We start from the raw sequence: 24,807 nt of genomic DNA on the forward strand, positions 1-24,807 counted from the left end.
AAGATCCAGGTGCTTTTTCTCCTCCTCCCACATTTCCCAGGAGCCTGTAGCCTGTACACCCCTTCTCCCTGCCATCTGAAACCTGCCAGACCCCATCGGGTCACTCTCACAGCAGGATGTAACTAGATGGGGGCCAACCCCGCTTCTCTTTCCAGATGACCATCTCCCCTTCCTGCCATCGCCCAGGGTCAGCCATCACCTTCTAGGGAAAGTTCTAGATCTCATTCCTTGCCCTCCACCCCCGGCCCTGCCCCCCCCCGGGGCCTGCGGGGGAACCCCTGGTGCGAGCAGTTGGAGAAAAGCAAGGGGGAAGTTGGGGGTGGGGGGAGTGCCAAAGGGAAAGGTCTGGCTTTGGCCAGATAAGAATGGAAGGATCCTTTGTTTGGCCCCAACTGCCTCTACCACTGTTGACACACTTGGGGGTGTTTCCTGAAGCTACTAAGCAGTGTCTGGCAGTGCTCCCTCCCGGACTTCCTATCCCAGCGGCGGGGGGGGAGCTCTGGGAGCTGGGGGCTGCCCTTGCAGGCGTGTTTGCAGTTAGGCTGGTGTCTTAGAGCTGAAGGCAGAAGCATCCCCGCCTGGAGTTGGCAGCCCGATCTCTAGAGCACAAGCTGCCTGCACCAGCCTCCACTGTCCTGCTCCTGGCTCGGGGTGGAGAGGGTGTGATAATCCAAGGTGCATGGGGCTCCTTCTCTTGCTCGTGCATATTTTGCATACAGGGACCAAAGTGTGCCACTTCCCAGAGAGGTGTTCACGGAGGCCCCAGCTCCTACGTCCTCCGCACAACCCCCTCCATCCTGAAGGCCTCTGCTGCACTCTGGTCTGTCTTTCTTTCTAGGACTAGAAACATCCAACCTTTCTGTGAGCCTCCTCCAACTGCCGGAGACTTGGCCAAAGAGCAGCACCCTGGTTTCTGCCTGTATCCCCTGAGATGGGCCCACCTCTTTCCTGGCTTGCCCCCCCCCAGCACCCCCCCCGACCCCACTCCATATCATTGTGAAGTCCAGCCCAGTATGACTGGGACACCACTGTGGCCTTCAGACACACCTGGCTGGGACAGCGACATAGAACAGATGTGTCTCAGTATCACTTTAATTACAGTATTTACACACACCATTTTGTATTCAGAAATAAAATCCACCCAATCTTCCTATCTCTGGAAAGTTCTATTTCCAACCGTCATTGAAACCAGGATCCCTGCTCACCCCTCTGGAAAAAAAAACAAAAATACAAATGAAAACCTGGGCCACCGACAGAGGAGGTGGCTTGTGATGAAGCCCCTCTGGAGATGTTGAGGGGCCCTGACTACACGGGGGTGCAGAGCAGTGAGGGGGTTGGGGTGGGGGAGGCAGAGACAGAAAGGAGTCTGCTGGGAGACTGAGTCCACAGCTCAACCCAGGAGTCAGGGGGAGGAAGGAGGAAGCCATCGAGATCAGAGGATAAGGCCAGGACCTAGCCTCTGAGCAAGGGGTTTCCTCAGAGGTGCACAGGTCAAGAGGCTTGGCTCAAAGATCTGGTCCCATGGTCCTGTCCACTCGGACCCACAGGGAGAAACAGGGGCCCAAGAGGAGACTCTGTGAGCCCCAGAGAGACAAGGACTGAGCCATCCCCTCTCCCTCATCTGTCCCCAAAGGTAGGAACGCATGTGTCCATGCACCCCTACCCTGTCTCCCAAACACAGACACAAGACATTGTTCAAAACTTGGAGCCTCGTTCCAGGCTCAGCCAGAAAACAGTGCAGGCTTTTGTACGCAGATGTGGGGGAAGAAGGTGTGGAGCTCAGGGGAACCTGAGGGAAGCCAGTGCCTGAATCCACAGTGACTTGGCGTGGGCATAAGGGAGACAGTTTAAGACAACAAGTCTTGCTGGTTATATCATTACAAAGGAGCGGGTACATTGGGTTGCTTTGGTTTCCCTAAAGTAGAGAAGACAGACATGAGGAAGAAACAGGAAAAGGCAAAGCCTCCTGGGAGGAAATTGTAGCCCAGAAAAAGCCCATGCTTCCCCTGGGAGTTCTTTTAATAAGGCAGAGAGGAGGGAGAGGGAAGAAGCCCATGTGTGAATGATGCAAGATCATCATCCCCCCACCCCCAACCCTGGTAGCTTCCCTGCACTTTGGCATTTCCCCCTCATACCTTCACTCAAAGTAGACCAGATTCTAAGCTTAGCGAGCTGAACGTGGAAAGGGCAGGGGTTACCTCCCGGTCCCCAAGGTAGAGAGAGACCCTCGGCCTGGTGGGGTGCAGGGCCCCAGGAACGGCCTCCGAGGGTGTGTGCAGCAGGAAGGGGAGAAGGTAAGGGATCGAAGCAGCTTGTGGTCAGATGCAGGGAGGGTCCCCTTCCCCAGACCTTGCCCAGCCTTGCCCCTCCCAGCCGAGTCACAATTCCGTATCAGCCACCACGTGTTGTCTTGCTGAATGGCCGTTTCTGGATGTGGCCTGGCCGGTCCCGTTCTCCTGAGCCCCTCGGTTCACACTGGCCTTTCCCTGAGCCTCAGGGGAGGCCCCAGGGCCTGAGCTATAGCCCTGGCCTCCACCGTTCTCCGTGTAATAAGGGTCTTCGCCCTAGACAGTGTATAAATAAAGGAGCATTATCTGGTAAGCAGGGGAGTGAGGCGGTGATGGGGGGGAGGAGGGAGAGGGGGGGTTGCAGCTGCATGTGCAGACTCCTTTCTTCCTGAAGAGCGGTCAGGGTTCCAGCTCCTAGAGGAGAAAGGACAGAGGAGAGGCACCACACCGTGCCACTGAGACTCAATAACCAGCTCCCGCCAGCAACCAGGCAGTCCCCAGGATGGAATAACCTCCCCAGAGAAGGGAGCAGGCCAGAGGCCAAGAGTCAAACCCCAGCGTTGTCCTCCCACATCCAGAACACTTCAAGAGTATATTTTCTTTCCATATGTCCCTTCCTGTGAGCTAGATGGGACCCATGGGCACTTAATACACATGCAAAAAAGTGTGGCTGATTTAACAGCCTGTTCTGGTTGTACCCAGCTGAACTACCCCTGGCAAAATCAGAAATAGATGATATGAGCCATCTGCTGCCACAGTGAGCGGTTGGGCTGACCCCAGTTAGTGCCCTCTTCCTAATCTGCTCCATATTATTCAGCCTTGTCCACTGACATGGTAATGTGCGTGTATGCACGTCCATGCATAAAGGCACAGAAGTACCTTTCCTGGGATTTCTCCTCCCCGCTTCGTGACACTTATGGACCTCCCCAGAGGACCACTATCTTCCTCATTTTCTTTGCCCTGGACCCCTAAACTGACCAGCCTTTCTCCTGTGGGACTCCAGCTGCGGCGGTTCATCAGGAAATAGCCAGTGGTGCCCAAGACAGCCAGCAGGATCCCTGAGGTGACCAGTGCAATCAGGGTCTTGCGGGAAGAGCTCTGGTGGCTCCCAACATCTTGCTCAGTGAAGCCTTGGATCCCCAGCTGGAAGGGAAGACACAGAACAGACAGACTGTCACTTGTGGGATGTGAGTTCTGGAGCCCATGCTAGACCCAACAGAGGAGAAACACAAGAAGACTTTGACCTCAGGGATTTTTCTAAACAGGATTGAAGACTGACATCTCTTAATCAAGTTGCACCATAAAATTTTGGTTCAAGCACAGAAAGGTAAAGACTGTCGGAGAAAGTTGGAGAGATAGGAAGGACAGGTCTAGAAAAGAGAATTACTTTCTCCCCTACTCGAATGAATTCCCTTGACCGAGTATTCCCTCTGAGAATTCCCATCATCTTAGAGAACTTACCTTTTTCAGGTCAGACTGGTGCTTTTTCAGAAGTTGGAGCTTCCTGGAAAGTTCTAGAATTAGAAACAGGGACTGCTGAATCTAGAAGCTGGAAGAGCTGTGCCCTCCTATGATGTTCTAGATGATGCTCTGATGGCCAGGGTGGTCCATCTCAGGAGAGCCTCTCCCAAAGTCAGCCCAGCTCTTCTCCCTAGACCCCAAGACAGATGCGCCCCTTACCTGTTCTGTTGGCCAAGACCAGCAGCAGGCAGTGAGGCCTCACCTCAGACTGGGCCAGAAGCAAGGAGCACACCCCGGCCCCAGGCTCAGCCTGCTCCTTCTCACACAGGACTTGGGTTAGTTCCTCTTCATTATCCTTCTTAAAGTCCTCCTGGGAAGACAGAAAGAAATGGCGAGCAGAAGATGAAATTACTAATGTACCCTGAACTGGGTCCAGAGTCTTAGGCAATAATCCTGATTCAAGTCACACTATTACTCTCTATTACCCTTTTCCCCCCTAAAATTATAACTGGAAAAAAAAAAAATCCTGTGAACTATATATGTGCAAAAACTCAACAAGAAAAAAACTCCAAAATTTTCCAGTAACCAAGACAATATGTATCAGCGCCATAAGCAGCACTGAAAGGGGCTGAGAACGAATTCAGGGAACATCATCTTATTGAAGGATTGCCCATGCACACACACACTATTTCAAATTAAAGTCGAAAGAAATCGCCGATACCAGAAAATACGAACAGTACGTTACTGACAAAGAGAAAATCCTTTGTTTCAAGGTCACAATAGCCCCAAATGTTGGAGGAAAGGCCAAGGGAAGTGAGGATAGAGCACAAATCTCTGGCTATAGCCTCAGTGGCATCAGCGGGCCCTTCCCTCCTACCCCCCCAAGGGGGCTCGCAGAGAGCCGGCTCGAACTGAAATGGCGTTTTTTTATCATCCCCTCTTTCTCATTAATGGCATGGAACCCAGTTTTCCATGAGGTTCACAGATTGCTCCAGGCTGCTGGCTGGTCTCTGGGACTCAAGGACTCAGCCCCCCGAGGAGAAATCCTCATGATTCTTTGATAGTTGAGTCCCGGGACCGGGATGAGTCGGAAACACTGGCTGTACCCTTGCAACACCCTGTTCTTCTCACATGTCCCAGGATGTGTTCCAGCAGCTTCCAATCAGAGCACCCCCCCACCCCCCCCGCACAGGAAAGGAACCGAAACCAAGACTCTCTCTTCTGTCCGGATGGCAGATGGTGAGGAGGAAATGCCTGAACAGCTCCGACAGCTTTCCTGTTCGGGGAAAACTGCTGGGGCGTGTGAGGGGCATCCGAACTGAGCCTCCGTGGGGGAGAAAGCTTCCTGTTTGTGGGGCAGCGCCGCTCCTTGGGGCCCTCCCAGCTTGGAAAGCAGCCTGGGTATTTTCCTACGGCTGTGGCCCGCGGCAGGAAAGCCCAGGATCCTTTGCTCCTGCACAAGGCAGAGTCGGGATTGGCCCGAGGCCCCAGCTTTCTTCTCTCAGTTGGAATTTAAGGGAGCTCAGGAGGAGCTCACTGGGCTCGGATGAGGCCAGAAGAGCAGGGCTACCTAACCTCCAGGTCACAGAGAGGAGTCCAGAGGTAGCCTGAGAAGGCCCTCAAGAACCAAGGTCACAGAAATTTGAATTCTCCAGCCACTGCTGTTTTACCCCTGAGGGAAAGGTCTCTAAGGAAGTGCTTGGATAGAGGCTCTGTTTCTGGAAAAATCTGGTTCTTGAAAACAGCATTTGCGGCAGGCAGTCTGGACACCATTGGATATGATCAACAGGCTGTTTCTTCTCTAGGATCCTTTCTCTTTGGGGAGCCTTGTGTTGCTTTCCTGTGAGCACCACACCCTCCCAAACACCATGCCTTCTGGATGAGGAGGGAAGTCCCTACGTAGATGACTCCGGGCTTCTGGAGTGTCTCTGGTTGAGCTACGTCTCCTTCCTGAGAGAAACAGAGGGACAGGGCTCCTGCATAATCTAAACAAGCCACACAAAACGGCACCTTGCTCAAACTACAGAATCTTAAGAAGCTGCACCTCAACCATAGTCACCTCTTCTGACATTTATGAAGCCCCGATTGTAAGACACTGTGAAAATCTCTGCACGTGTATCAAGTGTGTGGTGGGCTAGGGGTGGGGGTGGGGATAGCTATGAACTTCACACAGTCACAGCTCTGTCTGCATGCATGGCAGAGAACATACATGATGCTTACTATGTCTCCGGCACTGTTCTGAGTACTTTACGCATATTGGCTCATTTAGGCTTTGCATAACCCTTTCAGATGGGTGTTATTATTCTCCCCCTTTGACAGATGAAGAAACTGAGGCACAAAGAGACAGGTGACAGAGGTAGTTCCATGGTAGGAACCATGACAAAGGTACTGCTAAAATGCTATGGACATTCAAAGGAGGGTGAGGGCACATCAGGTTTGGGGTTAGCAGTAACATGTCAAAGTAGGTCTTGAAGAATGGGGAGAATGTGTGCTGGAGAAGCTGGTAGGGAAAGGCCTTCGGATGGGGTGCTACCACCATGGGAAGCCCAAATGTGTGAGAGCCTGTGACCTTCACAACCCTGGCTATAAGAAGAAGGAAGAACACCACCTTCTTCCTTGGATTCCCCATCCTTCAAGACTCCACTCAAATCCCACCTCCTCCATGAAGTTGGTCCTATCTTCCATAGACTGGGCATCAGCCTTGCCTCTGCTATTTACTAGGTTCTTTGCAAGTCATGCAGCTGGTCTGAGTGTGAGGTTCCTAAGCTGAAGACTGAGTTGTGACTAAGGAGATGTTGTATGAAGAGTGCCCAACAAGGTGTCTGTGGAACCTAATGGGCACTGGACAAATGACAGCTAGTACTGTTACTATTAATAAACAACCATACTATGTACCATATCCCTCAGAATCCACATTTTGAGGTTTGATCATCTTCTGCCTTACTGTTATAGTCATTTCACTCTGGCTAGACTCTAAGACTCCTTAGTTGGGGGAGTGGGTGTACGTTACATAACTTCATAATTTTGAACCCAGACTGCACTAAGCACAGCACCAAACAAACAAAGGAACTCACAGAATTGTTGTTCAACTTAACGTCCCAACTGGTTTGGCCTCCACACAGGATTCCTCCACCCTTTGCTTAGTTTCTTGGACTAAATTCAAGGGAATGACCGCGGCCAGCCTCCCACTTTGGAGTTCAGCAGCATCAGTGAATTGTGTTGGGGACTGGAGAGGAGCAGGTGGATCTTGAACAAAGCACAGTGTTTCTCCGGATGCTTGAAATAAACATCCTTCCCCAAGAGAGGCTGTGGGCAGATACCATGGGAGAGTGGGCAGGAGGAAACCACAACCTTTGCCATTTTGCTCACGAGAATCAGATTTGTGAGCCCCTAGCCACATCTGCTCACACATGTTACTTTGCAAAAATAATACCTACAATAATAAAACCATCTAACCTTTCTTGGGTAGCACCCTCAAACTTTGCAAAGACTCTTAACATGTTAAAGAAGCATGTTAAACATTGGAGTGGGGAAGAGAGGGACAGGTATTTTTCTAAATGAGCCTTAAGGTTTTTCTCAGTGCTGAGATTTTTAGGATCAATTCTCATTCTCTCGCTCTCTCTCTCATTTTATCTATTTTGGTGCGAGTTTGATATTGGAGGTAAAACTTTATTTTCATTTAGAGACTGGAGTGAAGGGCCTGCCACAAGTCACACAACAAGGGGGCAGCAGGCCAAGGGCAAGGAGTTAGGCTGTCTCCAGATCTCAGGCTCTCTCCAGGAGACACACTGTCTTCATCTGTCCTCCATCTGTAAGTTATTTTTTTCTGCATGGAAACTGACCTTTAGTGTTTGGGCAGAGGGCAAGGAAGGCGTGGGCTGGGGGATATGATCTGGAGGTTGGAAGCAGCCTGCCTGAGATGAAGTCAATGTGACAGAATAAGGGTGATGTGAACTAGCCGAGTAAATACAACCTCTGCATAGAAACACATGTGGTTCAAAAGAAAGGTAGTTCTCAAAAACAAATTAGTGGGCAAAGGGCTTGAATAGAGATTTTTCCAAAGAGGATGTGCAAATGGCCAACAAGCACATGAAAAGATGTTCAACACCAATCATTAGGAAATGCCCATCAAAAGCACAATGACATACCACCTCATGACCACTGGGATGATATATATATATATATATATATATATATATATATATAAATAACAGGACATAACAAATGTTGGTGAGGGTGTGGACACATTGAAACCCTTGTGCTCTGTTGGTGGGAATGCAAAATGGTGCAAATGCTATAGAAAACAGTATGTCGAGTCTTCAAAAATTTAAAAATAGATTTACCAAATAATCCAGCAACTCTACTTCTGGGTATATACCCAAAAAGAAATGAAATCAGAGTGTTAAAGAGATATTTGTACACCCATGTTCATAACAATATTATTCACCATGGTAAAAGGTGGAAGCAATCCAAGTGTTCGTTGGTGGATGAAGAGATACACAAAATATGGTCTATACAAACAATGGAATATTATTCAGCCTTGAAAAGGAAGTAAATTCTGACACAGGTTACAACACAGATGAACCTTGAGGACATTACACTAAGTGATATAAGTTAGTCGCAAAAAGATAAAGGCTGTATGACTCCCCTCCTATGAGGTACCTGGAGTAGTCAGATTCACAGAGACAGAAAGTAGAATGGTGGTGGCCAAGGACTAGGAGGCGGGGAAATGGGAAGTGGTTTAATGTGTGTAGAGTTTCAGCTCTGGATGATGAAGAGTTCTGGAGACCGCACAACAATGCAAATGTTCTTAATACCGCTGAACTATTTGTAGGACTTCTGAATGGTTAAGATGGTACATTTTATGTTATGTGTATTTTACCACCCTTAAAAAATTTCTTGGTGGAAACCCCTAGATAAATGGGTATAGCCTAAGAGAATAAAGTAATCTCACATTTTGGAAATTATTTGGGAAACCATAACCACAATAACTAAATTACCCTGACACTGCAGCCAAGAGAGTGAAAGTCAGACTCAGAGTGACAGGTGCTGCTAATGAGGACTCTAAGATGGGGTAGCAGGTGCTTGAGAAGAGCGTGGGGTTGCCTTCCCTTCCCCAGCTGACAGAGGTGATTTCTGTCTAAAGGTGAAGGATGGGGAGCAAAAGGAGAGTAGTTGAGAAATAAATATCTGCAGATACATGGACAAAAGACAGGTCTATATGATCCACAGAATGAGAGCTACGAGGTCGGATATGCAATACATCCCAGTGCAGAGTGAGTGTCTGAATACCTGAGAACAGTCAAGCGTAATTCTGTTATGGGAATACACTGGATGCAGGAGCATGCCAACACAACACAAGTACTCAAGGACATGATGTTAGGGGAATTCAAATCCTTCATGCTTCTCCTCAGGCTGTGAGTGGGACTTGAGTTTCCCACAGTTAGAACCAGTGCCTTAAGGCCTTCTGACACCAAGAGTGCAAAGGCAACCTAAGGAAAATGAGCAGGCACCATGCCACTCACAGCCCTTGGAACAGATTGATTATCAGACAAACATGCATTAGGACTCAAGGAAAAGGAATCTGAAACACAATCGGGAGCTTTGGCTAAAGATTCTGAGCGAGAATTGCTGACTGGGGAAAAATTACCTTGCGGGGCTTAGGAGGCACTGCTGCTTGGGGGCTGGGGCAAAGGACCCCTGAGGAAGAAAGGGGACCAAGACTGGCAGAGGGGCCAGGAAAACCGTAGCATGACCTGGTGCTACCACAGAGCTGATTCATCATGAGCAGTGCAGAAGCCTTCTTCAGGATACCAGAGGACTTGCTGTCTTTCCACATCCCTACTCACAGATCCTCCCCAGACCTCAGAAGGGAGTACAGACCTTCTCAGCTGTGGCATGAATAGATGAGACCATAAAGACCACAGAGAGAAAGCAACCACAGCACAGTAAGAGCAGTTATTTCTGGAGTAGCAGTAACTTTCCAGCACCTTGTCTTGTACGATGACCCTAGTTAAATGTGAACCTCGAAGAGCAATGGACAGACACTTAGAATGCTCTGCAATTAGTTCTAAATCGGTGGTACAAAGAAGCAGCATTTTGGCACAGGAAAATAAGTGCTTAACCAGGATATTACTAAAAAAAAATAAAAGTTACTTTTTTAAAGCTATAATTAGCAAAGGGTTTGGCAATTTTTTTTTAAATAAGTAGAGTTGAAAGTCAGTATCAGAAACACAGAGTATTACCTGTACATTGTATAATCATGTTTAAGTTCACCATTTTGCACATTGCACTTGTTATCTATTGTGTGACCTAGTATCTTTGCAATCCCCATTGTTTTTAAAAGTCCTAGGCTAAATAAAGACCTTAGGTATAATTTTAAGAGATCTGTGAGTCAGAATGACCCAGCTGAAAATCACAGGTAAAATATGGGTAGTCAGAATGGACCAAATAAATAGCCGAATGTTTTCTACAGACTACAGTCTACCCAGGTCCTTCCCAATCTATGCAATCACACACCACATATATGGCTCCCTTAAATGGATTCCCAACTTGTAAGGAAATGTTTTTTCCTACAAGTGAATAGGAAGAGTCCTGTCGTTCCATTCTTTGTCAAGGAAATTGTAACTGTCAGGAAAATTTACCGGAACAAAGCAAGAACGTCTGCTATCACCATTAAAAGTTAATGCTGTACAGTATAGTCTTACCAATGCAATAAGACTTGAAACTGAAACAAGGTGTAACTACTAAAAAGGAGGAGAAAAACAATGTATTGTGGTAGGTAACAAGATAGCTTGCCTTAAAAAAAAAATCAACTATAAAGCTCTTGTAATTAACAAGTATGTTAAAGAAAATGGCTAAACCCAAGATAAATTTCAGAACTCAACTTTCTAATATACCACCAATGATCAATTAGAATATTTAATGGGAAATCTATATTATAAATAACCTTAAAAAGTTCATAAAGCCTACAGGAAAAAAAACCTAGCTTTTAGTTTTTGAAAACTAAAAGGACAATATTCTGAACAATACAAGAGAAGACCAGAAAAATACAGAGGGACTTATAGCAGTTCCAATGAAAATTTTGTTTTTTTTTTTTAATTTTGACAAGATGTTTCTAGAGTTTTTCTAAAAGAATAGGCAAAAAATACATTTTTTTATAGTGTAGCAAGCAAAGACCTGCTTGGCTGGATATTTAAAATACTACAATGTAAAAGTATAATAATTTAAAAAAATTTAAAACAGGCAAAAAAAAAGACAAACCGAACAAATAAAATATCTCTGAAGAATATGCCCTGGGACATATAAAAACTTAATAGAAGCTAAAAAACAGCATTCCAATCAACAACAGAGGGTATCATTCAATAAATAGTGTTAGGAAAACCGGTTATATGGAAACTATAGCATTAAGCACAAAGACACTCTATATGGATTAAAGAGTTATATGTCAATAATAATAAACAATTGGTATTTTAGGTTACCAGTTTATATTTCACTAAGGACTTTCTTAACACAAAAGCAAACCTAAATCTGACTATGTACATACATATTCAATGTACAACAGAGGAGGGAAAAAGTAACAACTAAATTTAAATAAAATTGGTTTTACCTTCTTTGCCCACCAGATGGGGCCTCTTACTCCCTAAACCCAAAGCTCAGTGCTGGAAAGTGCCTGACCAAGCTAAGTTCTTCCCACCCCCACCAAAGTCTGGTCCAGTCCAAGATGGCTTAAGGATGTTCAGAAAGGATTGTGGGACAAGAGGGAGGAGGAAAGGATGGGGGTGAGGTGGAGGGGAGTTTGACTTACACAGCTGTAGGTCTCATTTAGCTCCAGGCAGATACCTTGGGCCAATTTCACTTCTTTGACTTGGGAACATTTGATTTCTCCCTGTATTAAAACAAAAACAAAGTAAATAAGCCAGTATCTTTGCCCCTCATTCCCTCCCCCACCTTTTCCTCTTTGATTTCTGTGAGGTACTCTTTTAAGAGGTTTTAGGAAAAAGGAAATTTAAAAATGTTAAGGGACTAGAGCTATACAATGGTATTCCTCCCTTCCACCATCTCACTCCCATCCCCATCAGATAATCAAAACTTGTTACTATCCCAGGCTTGCCAGCAAGTAGCTATCTGCAGTCTTGGTAAACATTAGCTTGGATGGTACAGAAATGGAAGAAGGGAGGAACTTTTCCCACTGGGGCTGTTTTCCCTGCAGTGGATTATACACTTGCAAGCAAGGCCATGTAAGCAAACAGATAATGGGGTAGCCAGGCAGAACCTGGTGACACTCTTTTTCCTCTTGGCCCCTTGGACTCCCCAGATTCCTATTCTAGTTCCTTTAAAAACAGAAACCAGGCAGGTTCCTTACACCTGCCTCGAGGCTCCATGCCCTCATATTTTCTCCCCTTCCTGCTAAAAGCTGTTGACAGCCATAGACCCCAAGGCTGAGCTCACCATCCCTGGGCTGCCCGGTTCTTCACGGCTTCTCTATGCCTGGCATACTGTCAAACCTTCTCATATACAGCAGGTTTTTTTTTTTTATAAGATTTTATTTATTTATTTGAGAGAGAGAGAATGAGAGACAGAGAGCATGAGAGGGAGGAGGGTCAGAGGGAGAAGCAGACTCCCTGCTGAGCAGGAAGCCCGATGCGGGACTCGATCCCGGGACTCCAGGATCATGACCTGAGCCGAAGGCAGTCGCCCAACCAACTGAGCCACCCAGGCGCCCAAACCTTCTCATATACAGGAAATGGTAGTTGTCCTAAACCTTTTTGGAAAAGTTGCCCCATTAAATGGAGGATGGTTTCCAAATATGCCCAAAGGGAGATGGTGCCCTGGTCAAAGCCCAGATGGAGAGGTACTAACAAGAACCACAGCAGACCTCCAAGAATCCCTCTTTACTTTCTACTCCTTAGAAATGCAATACCCACAGCATTGGGTATACCTGTCTCCACTATTCTCTTCCCCTGTCTATCCTTTCCAGGAATATTTAAGCTGCATAGTTTCTTTTTTAAAAAAATATTATTTATTTATTTAGAGAGACAGAGAGAGAGCATGTGAGAAAGGGGAGGGGCAGAGGGAGAGAGAAAATCTCTAGCAGACTCCTCGCTGAGCGTGGAGCCCAACATGGGGCTTGATCCCACAATCTTAAGGTCATGACCTGAGCTGAAATCAAGAGTCAGACGCTTAACTCACTGAGCCACCCAAGCACCCCTAAGCTACATATTTTCCCTGCTAATTCTTACATGACCCAAATCTCACTGCTTGGGATGAGGAGAGGTTGAAAGGAAGAGAGGGTTTGCATACATATGAAGTGAGGGGGTAATCTGCCACTTTTGGTCCAATTCACCCACCCTGATGGTACTTGGGGTAAGAGAAAATGATGTAGAGTGTTCAGTGGGGGATGTCACAAGGCTGGTGCTGTTGTATGGGGAATCCGAAACATTTCCAGGTAGCAGACTGGGCTTCAAGGTCATGTCTGAAGTTGAAAAGTTGGTTGGGATAGAAGTTACTGTGATAGCTAAAGAGGTCTGTGACTGGACAGAAGAGCTCGTGGTCCCGGGCACTGGGGTGATCTCAGAGGTAGATGTGATATTGACTGTAGTCTCTGAAATAGACCAAAACACAAGTGTGCATGTGCACATGTTTGCATAAACACACACACACACACACACACACACCCCTACACATGTCTCAGTTCACCGTCTTGAATTAAAACCTTATAGAGAATGATATTGGCATGAACTTCAAACCAGAAAAGGGAATTTGGGGAATTAAGAGCTACTTCATGTCCCAACCCTTACCAAACTCATTTCAAGCCAGCTGTTGGAACCACAGCTATAATTGAAAATGTTATTAGAAGAGCTTTTGGGTTTCTGACACTGAACTGGATTCTGGTCTACCCTAAAGAAGTCAAAAAGCAGTTTGAACCTGAAGAGATCAGAGATTTCTAGGGAGTCTTCATCTGATCCTTGTTTTATCACTAACCTGAACTCAGCATGAGAGCAGGGTACAAGGAGAATGACTGATCAGGATCAGCTGCTAAAGCTGCCTGAGAAAGTTGTCACTATATATCACTATAAATTATCAGGAACTTACTTCAGGGTCCCCAAAGCATGATGCACAAACCATATTTCGTGGGGCTTGTATGTTTCCATCTGTGGGGGAAAGGAGGCCTGGCGGTGGTCTGCAAATATCCTAATGCTTTACCCAGGCACCAGCAGCATCCCTCTGGGGCCTGAGACAAGCACTTTTTACCTGAGATGGTTGCAGTGGTACCACTGTTGTCCTGAGAGACAAGGTACAGGGTGGTACTTCCAAGAGGACTTAGGGTGGTGGCCTTCTGGTTGGATACATTTGCAAACACAGTTGAAGTTATTTCTTGGGGGGTTGACTCTTTGGTGATAGCAGTCATGTTTTCTGTATTTGGGAACCCAGAGGCTATAAAGAAACAAGGAGGACAAGTCAGAACCTCAATCATCCTGGAGCCTCATGACATCATGACATCAAGACTATCCTTCTGGACAGGTGACTAATTTCTCACTACTAGATTTTCCCTAAGAAAATAAGGAAGGGAAAGCTTGTATGCACCAAGTGTCTAATATAGTACTATTTATAGGAGGGGAAAGTTGCAAACAACTAAATGAATTACAATAGGATAAATGCTATATGCACGTCATGTACCATAATCATTACAAATAAAAAATTGTAAGAAAAACTAAAGCCACATGAGAATACAAGGCAATGTTTGTAACATGTTAAGTAAAATACTAAAATATCAAATTATATCTCAATAAATATCACAGAGATCTAAAATATGGGGGAGGAAGTACCTTTATTTCCTTTTTAATGTGTCTTCCTCTCTTCCATCACTCTCCATCCACTAGAGTAATATACTCTTGGAATAATCACTACAGCCATGCCATTTCCATGCACCCCCCCCCTTAAAAATCTTCTGTCTAAGGCTTCCCCATTCCCAAACTCCCTTCATTCTTTCCCTTATGGCCTGCAAACTCATCCTCCTTGTCTTTTGTTGAGAAACTCAGTAAGCAGCGCCCCCCGCACACACACAGATTTCTTTCAAGAAGCTCTGACCTAGGAATCCAGTGGATGGACTAGAGAATATAAGGCCTGGTTTCTCATCAAATGTAGTGGGAAGAAAGCTTAGTTCTGACTCTGCCAATAACTACGTAGTTTAACGCATGTGTGTGTATATATATGTGTGTATCTCAGTTTACCAATCTCTAAAGTGAGGGTCTTTTCTTACATGGATTGTTGGGAAAATTAATGACAAATATTAAATTGGTATAGTGTAATGCTCCCGGATTTAATTATTCTCTGAAGATCTTCATGAAGGTCCTTGCCCTTCCATGTTTCCTGGGGTACCTATCAGTGCCATCCTTACACCCAGGAAAGAGAAGCTTCCTGACTGGACCTGAACTTCAGAGTCTGTATTCTGTTCCTCCTTCTACTCTGCCCGGCCCCAAACCATGAGGAGTCCATGGGGCCAACAGAGATGTGCCCTCTCTCCTAGGTCATACAGTGGGGACCAGAATTTCTAGAACTTCTTGCCCAAATGGCTCTTTGCTCACTTGAGGATCTTCATGCAGCCCTTTCTCCCAGTCCATCCTTCTGAGGGTGAACTGCAGCACCGGGTATGTACCTCCAAGGCACGAGAGTGGCCAAGAGGTGGCTGTTTCAGGGAGAAGGGTTGCACGTTTAGCATGTGGGTGGTGTGTCACTTGCATGCATAGAAGATCCCCAACAATGTGTGCCAGAGTTGTGAGTAAGAAGGGAAGAGGGATGGGCTAGGGCTAAAGGCCATCTCTTCCTGCTCAGAGACCGGCAGGGTCCAAATTCACACGTGGCCTTCCAGATGGCCATGAAGGTATGATTTTCAAGGTAAGAGGACAGAGGATATTTCATTTAAATAGGCCTGATTGGTAACTTTGAAGTACTTAGACATATGACTGAGGGCCTCTATTCTATTCTTGGCGTGGGCCCTATAAACCTTAGGGATGGGCTTGGTACCTAGAGGTCAGCGCCCAGCAGTACCACCCTTAAGGAAAGACCCCTGAGGATTCCAGGCCACCCTAAAGCTTGTCTTTATATTTTCCTGATTGAGATCTAGGTCTGTATCTTTTGGGGTTTCCAGGTAAATAGCAGTGTAGAATGACACCTCTTCTTTCCCTCGACATCAAGAGGGAAGTCAGGCTTTTGTTTCATTGCAATTAACTTGGGACCAAGAATGCTGCCTTTAAAAATGGTGACAAGTTTCACTCTCCCACATCTGCCTCCCTCCCCACCTGCTACAAGTAGATTGATATGAAAGGTGAAGACAATAATCATATCTTTTTTTTTTTTTAAGATTTTATTTATTTGACAGAGAGAGAGATAGCGAGAGCGGGAACACAAGCAGGGGGAGTGGGAGAGGGAGAAGCAGGCTTCCCGCCGAGCAGGGAGCCTGATGTGGGACTCGATCCCGGGACTCCGGGATCATGACCTGAGCCGAAGGCAGACGCCTAACGACCGAGCCACCCAGGCGCCCGACAATAATCATATCTTAATATTACGTGCAGGTGAGTGGGAGGAAGAAGTGATATTACCATCTCCATTTTAGAGATAAAAACCTGAATCACCAAGGTTTTGGGCAAGAGGGGAGGCCATAGTTTATGCGGGGCAGGGAGCAATGGGGCCACTGAGGTTTAGCAGACACTTGAGTGGAAGGAGCCAGAGGGTCAGGGAGTCTAAACTGCTAAGGATCAGGATGCATCCTCCACCCTTCTGGAGAGAAAAGAATGGGCTCCTATCTGGGTCAGGTGGGAGGTGGTCTTCTCATAATAAAATAGATGGGGAAGCATATCCAGTCTTCCTCTGTTCCTAGATAGGACCTGCTCAGCAATCTGCCTCTAAGGTATGAACTCACCGAAGGGGGCAGGTGGTGGGAACATGTGGACACTGAACCGAAATATCGTCCTCTCCGGGTACCACTCCAAGGCACCACTGGAACTCCCCCTTGACATCATCCTTCTTTCCCACCCTTTCCTCTTCTTCCTTCCAACACATCAATTCCTGGGAATCCTATCTGGCTCAGCCTGGCCCAGCCCTTTTCTCTTTCCAAAGAAAGCTGGGCCTGACTGAGGTGATGTCATGCTTTTGAACCCCCTCCCCCAGGGCCTCCTTCGCCCAGACAAACAGTTTTGAACTTTTCCAGATGTGCGCGGAGACCTGCTGCTGGTTCTGAGGACAGGAGTGCCTGTGCCCGATGAGTGAAGCAACTCTGGACCCAGGCCAGCTACTGACCCACTAGGGTCGGGCTCCCGGCGGCCGCAGCCTCCTCTCACCCACCACCTGGCCAAACACCGAGCAAAGGTAGCAGATCCATCTGCAAAGCGAATGAAAGCCCAACCTCAGATTCATGTCCCTGAGCCTGGAGTGGGCAAGGATGCCCACTGAGAGCCTGGAGAAACAGTCAAAGAGGGAGGCCAGAAAGGCAAGGCTCAGTGACAGGATACGTTTGAGTTGGTATAGAGCGAGGGAACATGGCGGTAGGGCCCTGGAAGCTAATCCAACCGGGGGTGGGTGGGGGGCTGCTGCGGAGTGACTGGCAGGGAGGGAGTCCCGTGGTTTCACAGCTTCTAGGGCTCCCATTCTACCTAGAGCTCCCCTGAAGAGACTGCATCTTGCAGGAATAACATTTACATGAATAAAGACTGATCACAGGTCTCTGTTCATCCTCTTCCCACACACGTCCGTGGCATTAAACCGTCAAATGCTGACCCTTCTTTATCTGAGCTTTTGTTCTCCCCACTCGGTAAGGGAGTAACAGCAGCTTACCAGTTCGATTCTAGGAGACAATCAGTGAAACCTCCACTCCATTCCATTCTAGACCGGGGCCTTCCAGACAAATAGCCTTTAGCCCCAATCCAACAGATCATTTTCAAATTTAAAATCAAACAAATTAAAATCAAACAAAAGTACAATTTAAAATCAAACAAAAGGCTAGCTTCTGCTGTTTACTTCCCATTCTACCTTTACTAACTGTGTCTCCCTAGGTACCCGATTTGACTCTAGATACCCTATTTGATCTCAACTCATGAACCTGGGGCAAAGGGAGGAGACAAGGTATCAGGAAGTTAGCAAAAACGAGGATAAGAACCCAAAATGGCCAAATAGAGGTCACAAAAGTCCTGTAGTAAAAGTAATGCATTTAACTTATAGGCACTTATTCAGAGACGATTATTCTTGTCTTCCACGTAGTTCTAACAAGCTTGGTTATTTGATATCCTAGCTAAAACTAAAAATTAGAGACTCCTAGAAGCAAACAATAAGGAGAAACAACAGCTTAAAAAAGAAGAAACAGAGATAAAAGAAAAACAGGCATGAGTATTAAAACCCACACCAAACTGGCATCATTTATGGTAGGAGTAAATAAATGCATACACCTTAATAAGCACTAACAAAGTCACTGAGTTGCACCATAACCAAATTATTTTCCTGATCCAACCGAATCATGGAAGTTGAAGTCCTTTTTTTGAGGGGCACACTAAGGAAGCAGGGGCGGAACGTAATATATTTTTAAGAGATTTCTACCTACAATTAGTAAAATGAAAAATCTTTTCATCTTGAAAGAGGGTGTACAGCTCCTCCCATCCAGAAAGCTCTGCTACCTAACTAGCTAAATTCCCATGCTTTAGGAGACTATACTTGGTCTTGTTTTTTTTTTTTTTTTTTAAGATTTTATTTATTTATTTTAGAGAGAGAGAGCATGCACAAGCAGGGGATGAGCAGAGGGAGAGGCAGAAGCAGGCTCCCCACTGAGCAGGGAGCCCAACGACGATGCTGGGGTTCGATCCCAGGACCCCGAGATCATGACCTGAGCCGAAGGCAGATGCTTAATCAACTGAGCCACCCAGGTGTCCCTTGGTTTTGCTTTTCAAAGACCCTCTTATGTTTAGTGGGGGTTTTTTTGCTGGTGTTTCCCTGATCTCCTGGCCAGACAGCCCCATCCCATCCTTCTGTTCCAATCCTGGCAGCCGGCCCCAGAGGGGTTTCTGGGAGGAATTCTTGGGTGTCTCAGCCCACAGGGAGACAGCACTGGGAAGAAGCAGCCTGCTGCCTCCACTGGGACCTCCCAGTCTGTTTCTGAGAAAACAGAGAAGCCTCCATGTGAAGAGTGTGGGCTCGGCAGTCAGACCGTGTACTGAGGTTTCTTTACCCTGTTCTCGCTGTCAGGGCTTGGAAGGAGGCTTCCTCAATTCTCTAGACCTTACCTGTGAAATGGGAATAAAAACCGCCCCTACCTCCTAGTTGTTTTGAGGAATAGAGGAGTTAAGGGGCTTAAAGCAGTTAGCCCGGCTGGTAAACGCTCAAGAAATAGCGGTTATCTTTAGTCAAGGGCCCCCTTCCTTCTGCTTCTCAGAGGCCTTCAGACACGTCTCTCTGCCACTTATCTGGCACAAAATCATATATGATGTTTCCTGAGTATAGGTCTTGTTGCCTCAGTTACATTATAAATTTCTTTAGTGTTGGAAGCGTCTCTTGGACTCATTCATTCTACTCAGGGCGCCAAGCACGACCATCTGAGCTCGGAAGAAGTCCTCAGATTGCATGGCGCCCATGACAGACATATGCACGCCAACCGCCTCTATGGACAGCCGTTGCATTCAGGGCTTCAGTTTAAGAGGGAATTTATTAAATTAGGGAGCGACCATGGGAGGATGACCAGAATCAGGAGAGTTCTAGAAACCAAGCCTCATATGGTTGAGGCCCTGGAGTTACTTCATCTAGATCGGGGGTTGGCGAACAGCTGGTGGACCCAATCTGCCCACAGGCCGTTTGTTGTATGGCCAGTGAGCTAAGAAGGGCTTTTACATGTTTCAAGTGTTGTAAAATAAAACAGAGTAGACTATGCATCAGAGACAACATATGGCTTCCAGAGTCTACAATATTTACTATGTGGCTCTTGACAGAAAAAGTTTGCCAACCTCTGATCCAGAAAAGAAGAATCTGGGGAGGGAGAATAAATAACTTCATTCAAGACTCATTTCACTTACTTACTCACTCTTATTTTTTGTCATAAGCACCAGTGATGTGCAAAGGACCATGCTCAGTGCTGTGGGAGCACAGAGTAAGAGAAGACTCCTTCCTGCGGTGTGGTGTGGGTGTCATCCCAACTTAAATAAATCTCTGTCGTCAAGGAGTTTATAATCTAGTGGGATCAGACAGGTCAATATCAGCTTCATCTGTGGTAGTTCCAAGAATAGAATTAGATTAGAAGTTACTGAAGATTGGAGTGCCTGGGTGGCTCAGCCGGTTAAGAGTCTGCCTTTGGCTCAGGTCATGATCCTGGAGTCCCAGGATCAGCCCCATTTCGGGCTCCCTGCTCAGCGGGGAGCCTGCTTCTCCCTCTGCCACTCCCCCTGCTTGTGCTCTCTCTCTCAAATAAATAAATAAAATCTTAAAAAAAAGAAGTTACTGAAGATTAACTGGTTCTAATTAAGAATAGAATTTAAAGTTAATGATTAGAAGATACAAGAAAGCTAACTTCATTGTAATACAAAGAAATGCTGAAAATAACATGTTTTTGTTTTGTTTTGTTTTTTAATGGAATGAACTACTCTGGGAGGTGGTGAGCCACCCGTCTTTTCTGGGAGCACTCAGGAAGCGTCCTTGTTATGCGTCTCACTAAGATTGGGCATCTTGGACTAGCACAAAGAACTGGCTTGTTGGCCTTCTGATGGTTCCTCTGAACCTAAGCTGTGATGTGAGCATAAACCAAGTGTCTGTGGTCTGAGGCTACCAGTGGACTGGGACTCCTCTTTAATATGCAAATAGCTGGTCTTGGCCCCCATCCACTTACCCTGGAACCCCAGGCTCCTGAGCTTCCTCTGGGGGCCCAACGTTTCTCCCAGTCCCCTCTTCCTTCATTCTCCTCATTGCCACTGACCCCTTTGCCACAGCTCTGTGCCTCCCTGTCCTCAGGCTGCTGCCTTTCTCCTTCCGATTCACCGGGGGCCAGCCAAGTACCCGGTCCTTTCTTCCAGAGCACACTAATACCAGGTGAGTGTGTGTTTATCAAAGGTTTGAGGGCATGGCACCAGATCACAGCCCAGCCCAGAAGAGACACCGGCGTAAGCTTGAACTACTTAGACATCACTGTGCTAAGCACCCCTGCCACACCATGAAGAGTTTCTCCTTGCCGGGTCTTCTCCACCCTCAGGCACCACTGTTTCTGTGCTGCTCCAGGCACCCCTCCTTTCTCCTCCTTCTGGCCTCTGGATTCCCACAGCCTGCATCTCTTGGGCCCATCAGATACAAAGTTCCACTTTATCTGTATCATGCTCAGCAATTCAACCTCCTGTCTGCCCCTGCACATCCAAGGCCTGGTTTTTTTTTCACCCAGAGATTCTTTAAGGCATTTTCTTTAACAACACAATTGGCCACCTAGAAATGCTGCTCCACTACAAGCTATCAGTTGTGGGTTCTTGGAGTCTTTCCCCCCAAATCAGGAAGAAGCAGACTTCCCAGTTAAGCCAAAAGGCCTTTTCCTTTACATCCAAAGGGAAGCGACTGATCCGGGGATTGGGAGGGGCCAGAGAACAGGTGCTACAAAGTACACCTCAGTCCATCCCTATTCGTGTGCACCTCACTCCCCCGGGATGCATGCATCTTTCTCCTTAGCAAAGTCAGCAGCTGTCGGAACAAAACATCATAGATAATGTGTTTTTATTTCTTAGCTGAGGAGGGAAGAGAATGTTCTCATTAGAGAAGTCAAAATCCAGAAAAATAGGAAATTCTGCCCTGGCAACTCCGAGCATTTTCTCTTGGAGGGTGGTGTTTTTGTTCTTTTTCCACACCTTCACATTTTCAGTTCTCCACACTCAGGGCTGTTTAGTGAGAGCAGGCAAAGTCACCGAGAGAGGGAGGCCAGGCACCCTCGGGGAGCTGAGCAACCCTCCAGCTCTGAGAGTGAGCCCAGGCCCTCCTGCCCGGCATCTAAGGGAAATCAGGCAGTGAGGCCTTGTGAAGTGGAATTTGTTCCTCCTTTTTCTATTTGTTTTGTAAGACTCTGTGCCCGAGTTTATCTGCTGCAGTTTGGTGCTCCTTGCCCTGAGCTTTTGGAGACAAAGACTCAGAGAAGGAAAGAGGTGAGGACAAGCGAGCAAGGAGGCCCAGGAGGTGGAGCCAAAGGGATAAGAACAAAGATGCCCAGGCGTGTTTTCTCAGTCAAACAGGAATGCTGCGGAAGAAGACTTGCATTTGCAAAGGTGCTGCCAACCGGACCGACCCTACAAAGGGGACCACTGGGGGCCACTGAATTAGTCAGAGGTCCCCAAGCCTGCTCCTCCTCCTCAGTCGCCATGTGGCAGAGGTTCAAAGGGTGGAGTCCTCTCTCCTCTGGAAAATATCTGATAAAATTCTTTTCCCTCTTCTTTTTTCCCCTCTTACATGTAGCCCCAGACAGGATATGGGTGTGGGGTCAGCATGCACGAAGGACCCAAAGGAAGAAGAGGAATGTGAAGGGGCGGGGGGGGGTTGGGGGGGTGTCCTTATGGTGAGAGGAAAGATAGGCCATGGAGGTCTTGGAAGGAACAGATAGCCCGAGCCTGACAAATGGGGTTTCCTAATAACTGAAAGGCTTCTCCTCCCAGTTGGTGGCACGGCAGTCCTCCCTGGTGGCCTCTCAGCTCCCACTCTGACTCTGGTCACCACCCAGAGCAGCCCCATCCACAGCAAGAAGAGTCTACTTTTGGTTCACTGCTGTGCCCATCCTTATGCCAACTTCTCACGGGGACAGAAAGAACTTCCCAGAACAAAGCTCTCTGTCGGTGTACATGACACGGAAACCAGCGAAACCCCGGTACCCTACATTTTGCAGTAATAGCACGGAATTCCTGCAATGTCCCTCCGTTGGCATTTCAAGATACGATCACTCATTTATTTATCCCACGATGTATACCAGGACAGAAAATGACTCTTAGCATTAAAAAAATAAACAAACCCTAGAAAGTTCTCGGGGAAGACGTAAAGCTCCAGATTGGCCCAAGTAGTCCATGCCCCAGCTGTCACCCCCAAAGCTGAAACAGTGGCATTCTCAGCCTGTCTGGCCCAGATTTTGCAGGAGGTCAGTTGCTCCCTCCACCTCCTGCTACAGGCCAAGGCGAGACTGAAGCTGACCAGCTGAGGAAATAAAAAAGGGTGGGCCTCACTCGGCCGGGGACCAGGTCATCACAAGCTGTGTAGCCAAAGGAGAGTGGAACATCTGATCAGCTGTTCATCAACTCCCCCCTGCTAGGAGGGTGTCGTCTAGCACCCAGGGGAGTTCCCCAGTCTAGCACTTCGACAGCTCAGTAACAGCTTTTTCCCTGCCCCAGAGGGCAGATCCACGGCTGCCAAACTGGTCAAACCAGAGCCTTCCTTAGAGCTTTCTCAAGCCCGAGTCTCTCTCTAACTGGGTGGGCACAGAGGGGGACAGCAGAGGACAATGAGAGCAAAGGGGCCTAACTGGCAGGCCCAGGTCACTCTGTGCGGCCATGGTGGGTGGCCTTTCAGATGGAGTAAGAATAGGGAGTTGGGAGCCCTAGAGGGCCGGAAGCAGAATCTTGAGCAAAAGGGAGAACAACGGACAATGTTTAAAACCTTCTAAATGCAATGAGATGAGATGGAGAATGCTATCCCCAAATGAAAGCAATTAAGAATAAATATTTATTGAGTGCCTATTATTTCTTCACCAAAGTGAGAGCAAGATCTTAAGGAGTAGGGGCAAGTGTGTGTGACTGGAGGAGCGTCCACTAGCCTGCTAACCTATTCACTAGTTTCAGAACTTGGAGGGGGAAGGGGGAGAAAGCCCCCAAATGTAACAAGTCTGAGTTGGTGCCAGGGTGGGGGGTTGCGATGGGGAGAGGGAGGCAAGGCGCAGAACAAACCCCATCTACCGCCACCTTCTCTCCCTGGGACTGGGTGTGGGTGTGGGAAGAGGGGACTGGGTGTAGGTGTGGGAAGAGGGAGTTGTAATTTAGCTTTCCGATCTTTTCACGGAAGGATCTTTTCACGGACTGTTCTTCATTCCACACTCCCCTGGTCACCTAACTCAGCTGGACTCCTAGGCCTCCTGGGCGTCCGAGCCCGGGGCCTCGTCCCAGGTTGGCCTCGCTCGCATTCCTTAAAGGTACCACTCGGGCTTGCCCTGCCCGGTGGTCGGGCGGGCGCCTGCGCTCGCTTCCCAGCAGCCGCTCAGGCGGGGGCTTTCGGAATCAACCCCCGGGCGCAAAACTTTCCTGCCTCCCTCCTCCCCTCTCCTGGCTCTGGCTCCGATTTTGCGCTCCGCACCTTTGACCGCGCGAACAGACTGGCATCTTCGAAGCCCTTTACTTTAGAGACAACTCCAAGGAGTCGCACGCTCTGACTCTGGGAAGCCCGGGGCGCGCCGGCCCGTTGACACCTGGGCTGGCTGACCCTGGCGGCGGGGTGGCCCGCCCTGCCCTTCCCGTCCGCCCCGCCGCTTCCCAGGTGACTGCGCCGGTCCCGGCGGGGCGCGGTTCAAAGGGCCCGGGTCCGGCCCGAGCCCCGAGCCGCGGTGGGCGTGGGGCGTGGGTGAGGGCCGGGGTCCCTTCCCTCCGCGCCCCCGGGCTCTGCGCTCTCGGCCGCGGGAGAGCGGGGACCCTCCCCGCCCGCCCGGGCGCGCGGCCGGTACTCACGCAGCAGACTGAGCAGGCAGAGCGCGGTCCAGCCCCGCGGCATCCCGCGCCCCGCGCGCGCGCCCCTGCCGACCAGCATCCTTCCCGCGCCGCTCCGGAGAGATGCGCTCAGCCCGAGACGCGCTCGGCCCGCGGGACGCGCCGCCCCCGCCCTCCGCCCGGGAGCGGGGTGGGCGAGCTGGCTTTCTTCCCTCCCCTCCCTCTTTATTCCTGGCAAGGCCGGCCCCTTTCCTTGGCCGCCACTACCGTGAGCTTCCCCGCTCAGTCCCACAGGCGGAGGACGTTAACAGGGGCCGGGGTTGCCGCCGTGGAGGCCAAAAAAGGTGGAGGTTTGTGCGGGCTCCAGACGACTCCTTCAACTT

The 24,807-nt window shown here is 48.2% G+C and overlaps 1 protein-coding gene across 3 annotated transcripts; it reads right to left on the reverse strand.

Annotated features, from left to right (window-relative positions):
- Nucleotides 1–1,074: 1,074 nt before the first annotated feature.
- Nucleotides 1,075–24,762, reverse strand: CD34 (CD34 molecule). 3 transcript variants are annotated; one of them, XM_021682519.2, is made up of 9 exons: nucleotides 24,446–24,762; nucleotides 14,004–14,186; nucleotides 13,100–13,353; nucleotides 11,557–11,637; nucleotides 3,969–4,119; nucleotides 3,750–3,802; nucleotides 3,267–3,431; nucleotides 2,350–2,564; nucleotides 1,075–1,209 (listed from the first exon to the last, which is right to left on the reverse strand). In XM_021682519.2, exons 1-8 carry the CDS (start codon nucleotides 24,522–24,524, stop codon nucleotides 2,379–2,381), a joined length of 1,152 nt encoding a protein of 383 aa, XP_021538194.1. In that variant the 5' UTR covers nucleotides 24,525–24,762; the 3' UTR covers nucleotides 1,075–1,209; nucleotides 2,350–2,378. The 3 variants fall into 3 exon arrangements, with proteins under 3 accessions (XP_021538194.1, XP_021538193.1, XP_021538195.1); XM_021682518.1 differs by having other exon boundaries at nucleotides 1,075–2,564; XM_021682520.1 differs by lacking the exons at nucleotides 1,075–1,209; nucleotides 2,350–2,564 and adding an exon at nucleotides 2,605–2,702.
- Nucleotides 24,763–24,807: the final 45 nt, after the last annotated feature.

Source organism: Neomonachus schauinslandi, chromosome 6 (genome assembly GCF_002201575.2).
Source record: "Neomonachus schauinslandi chromosome 6, ASM220157v2, whole genome shotgun sequence".
Taxonomy (NCBI): Eukaryota; Metazoa; Chordata; class Mammalia; order Carnivora; family Phocidae; genus Neomonachus; species Neomonachus schauinslandi.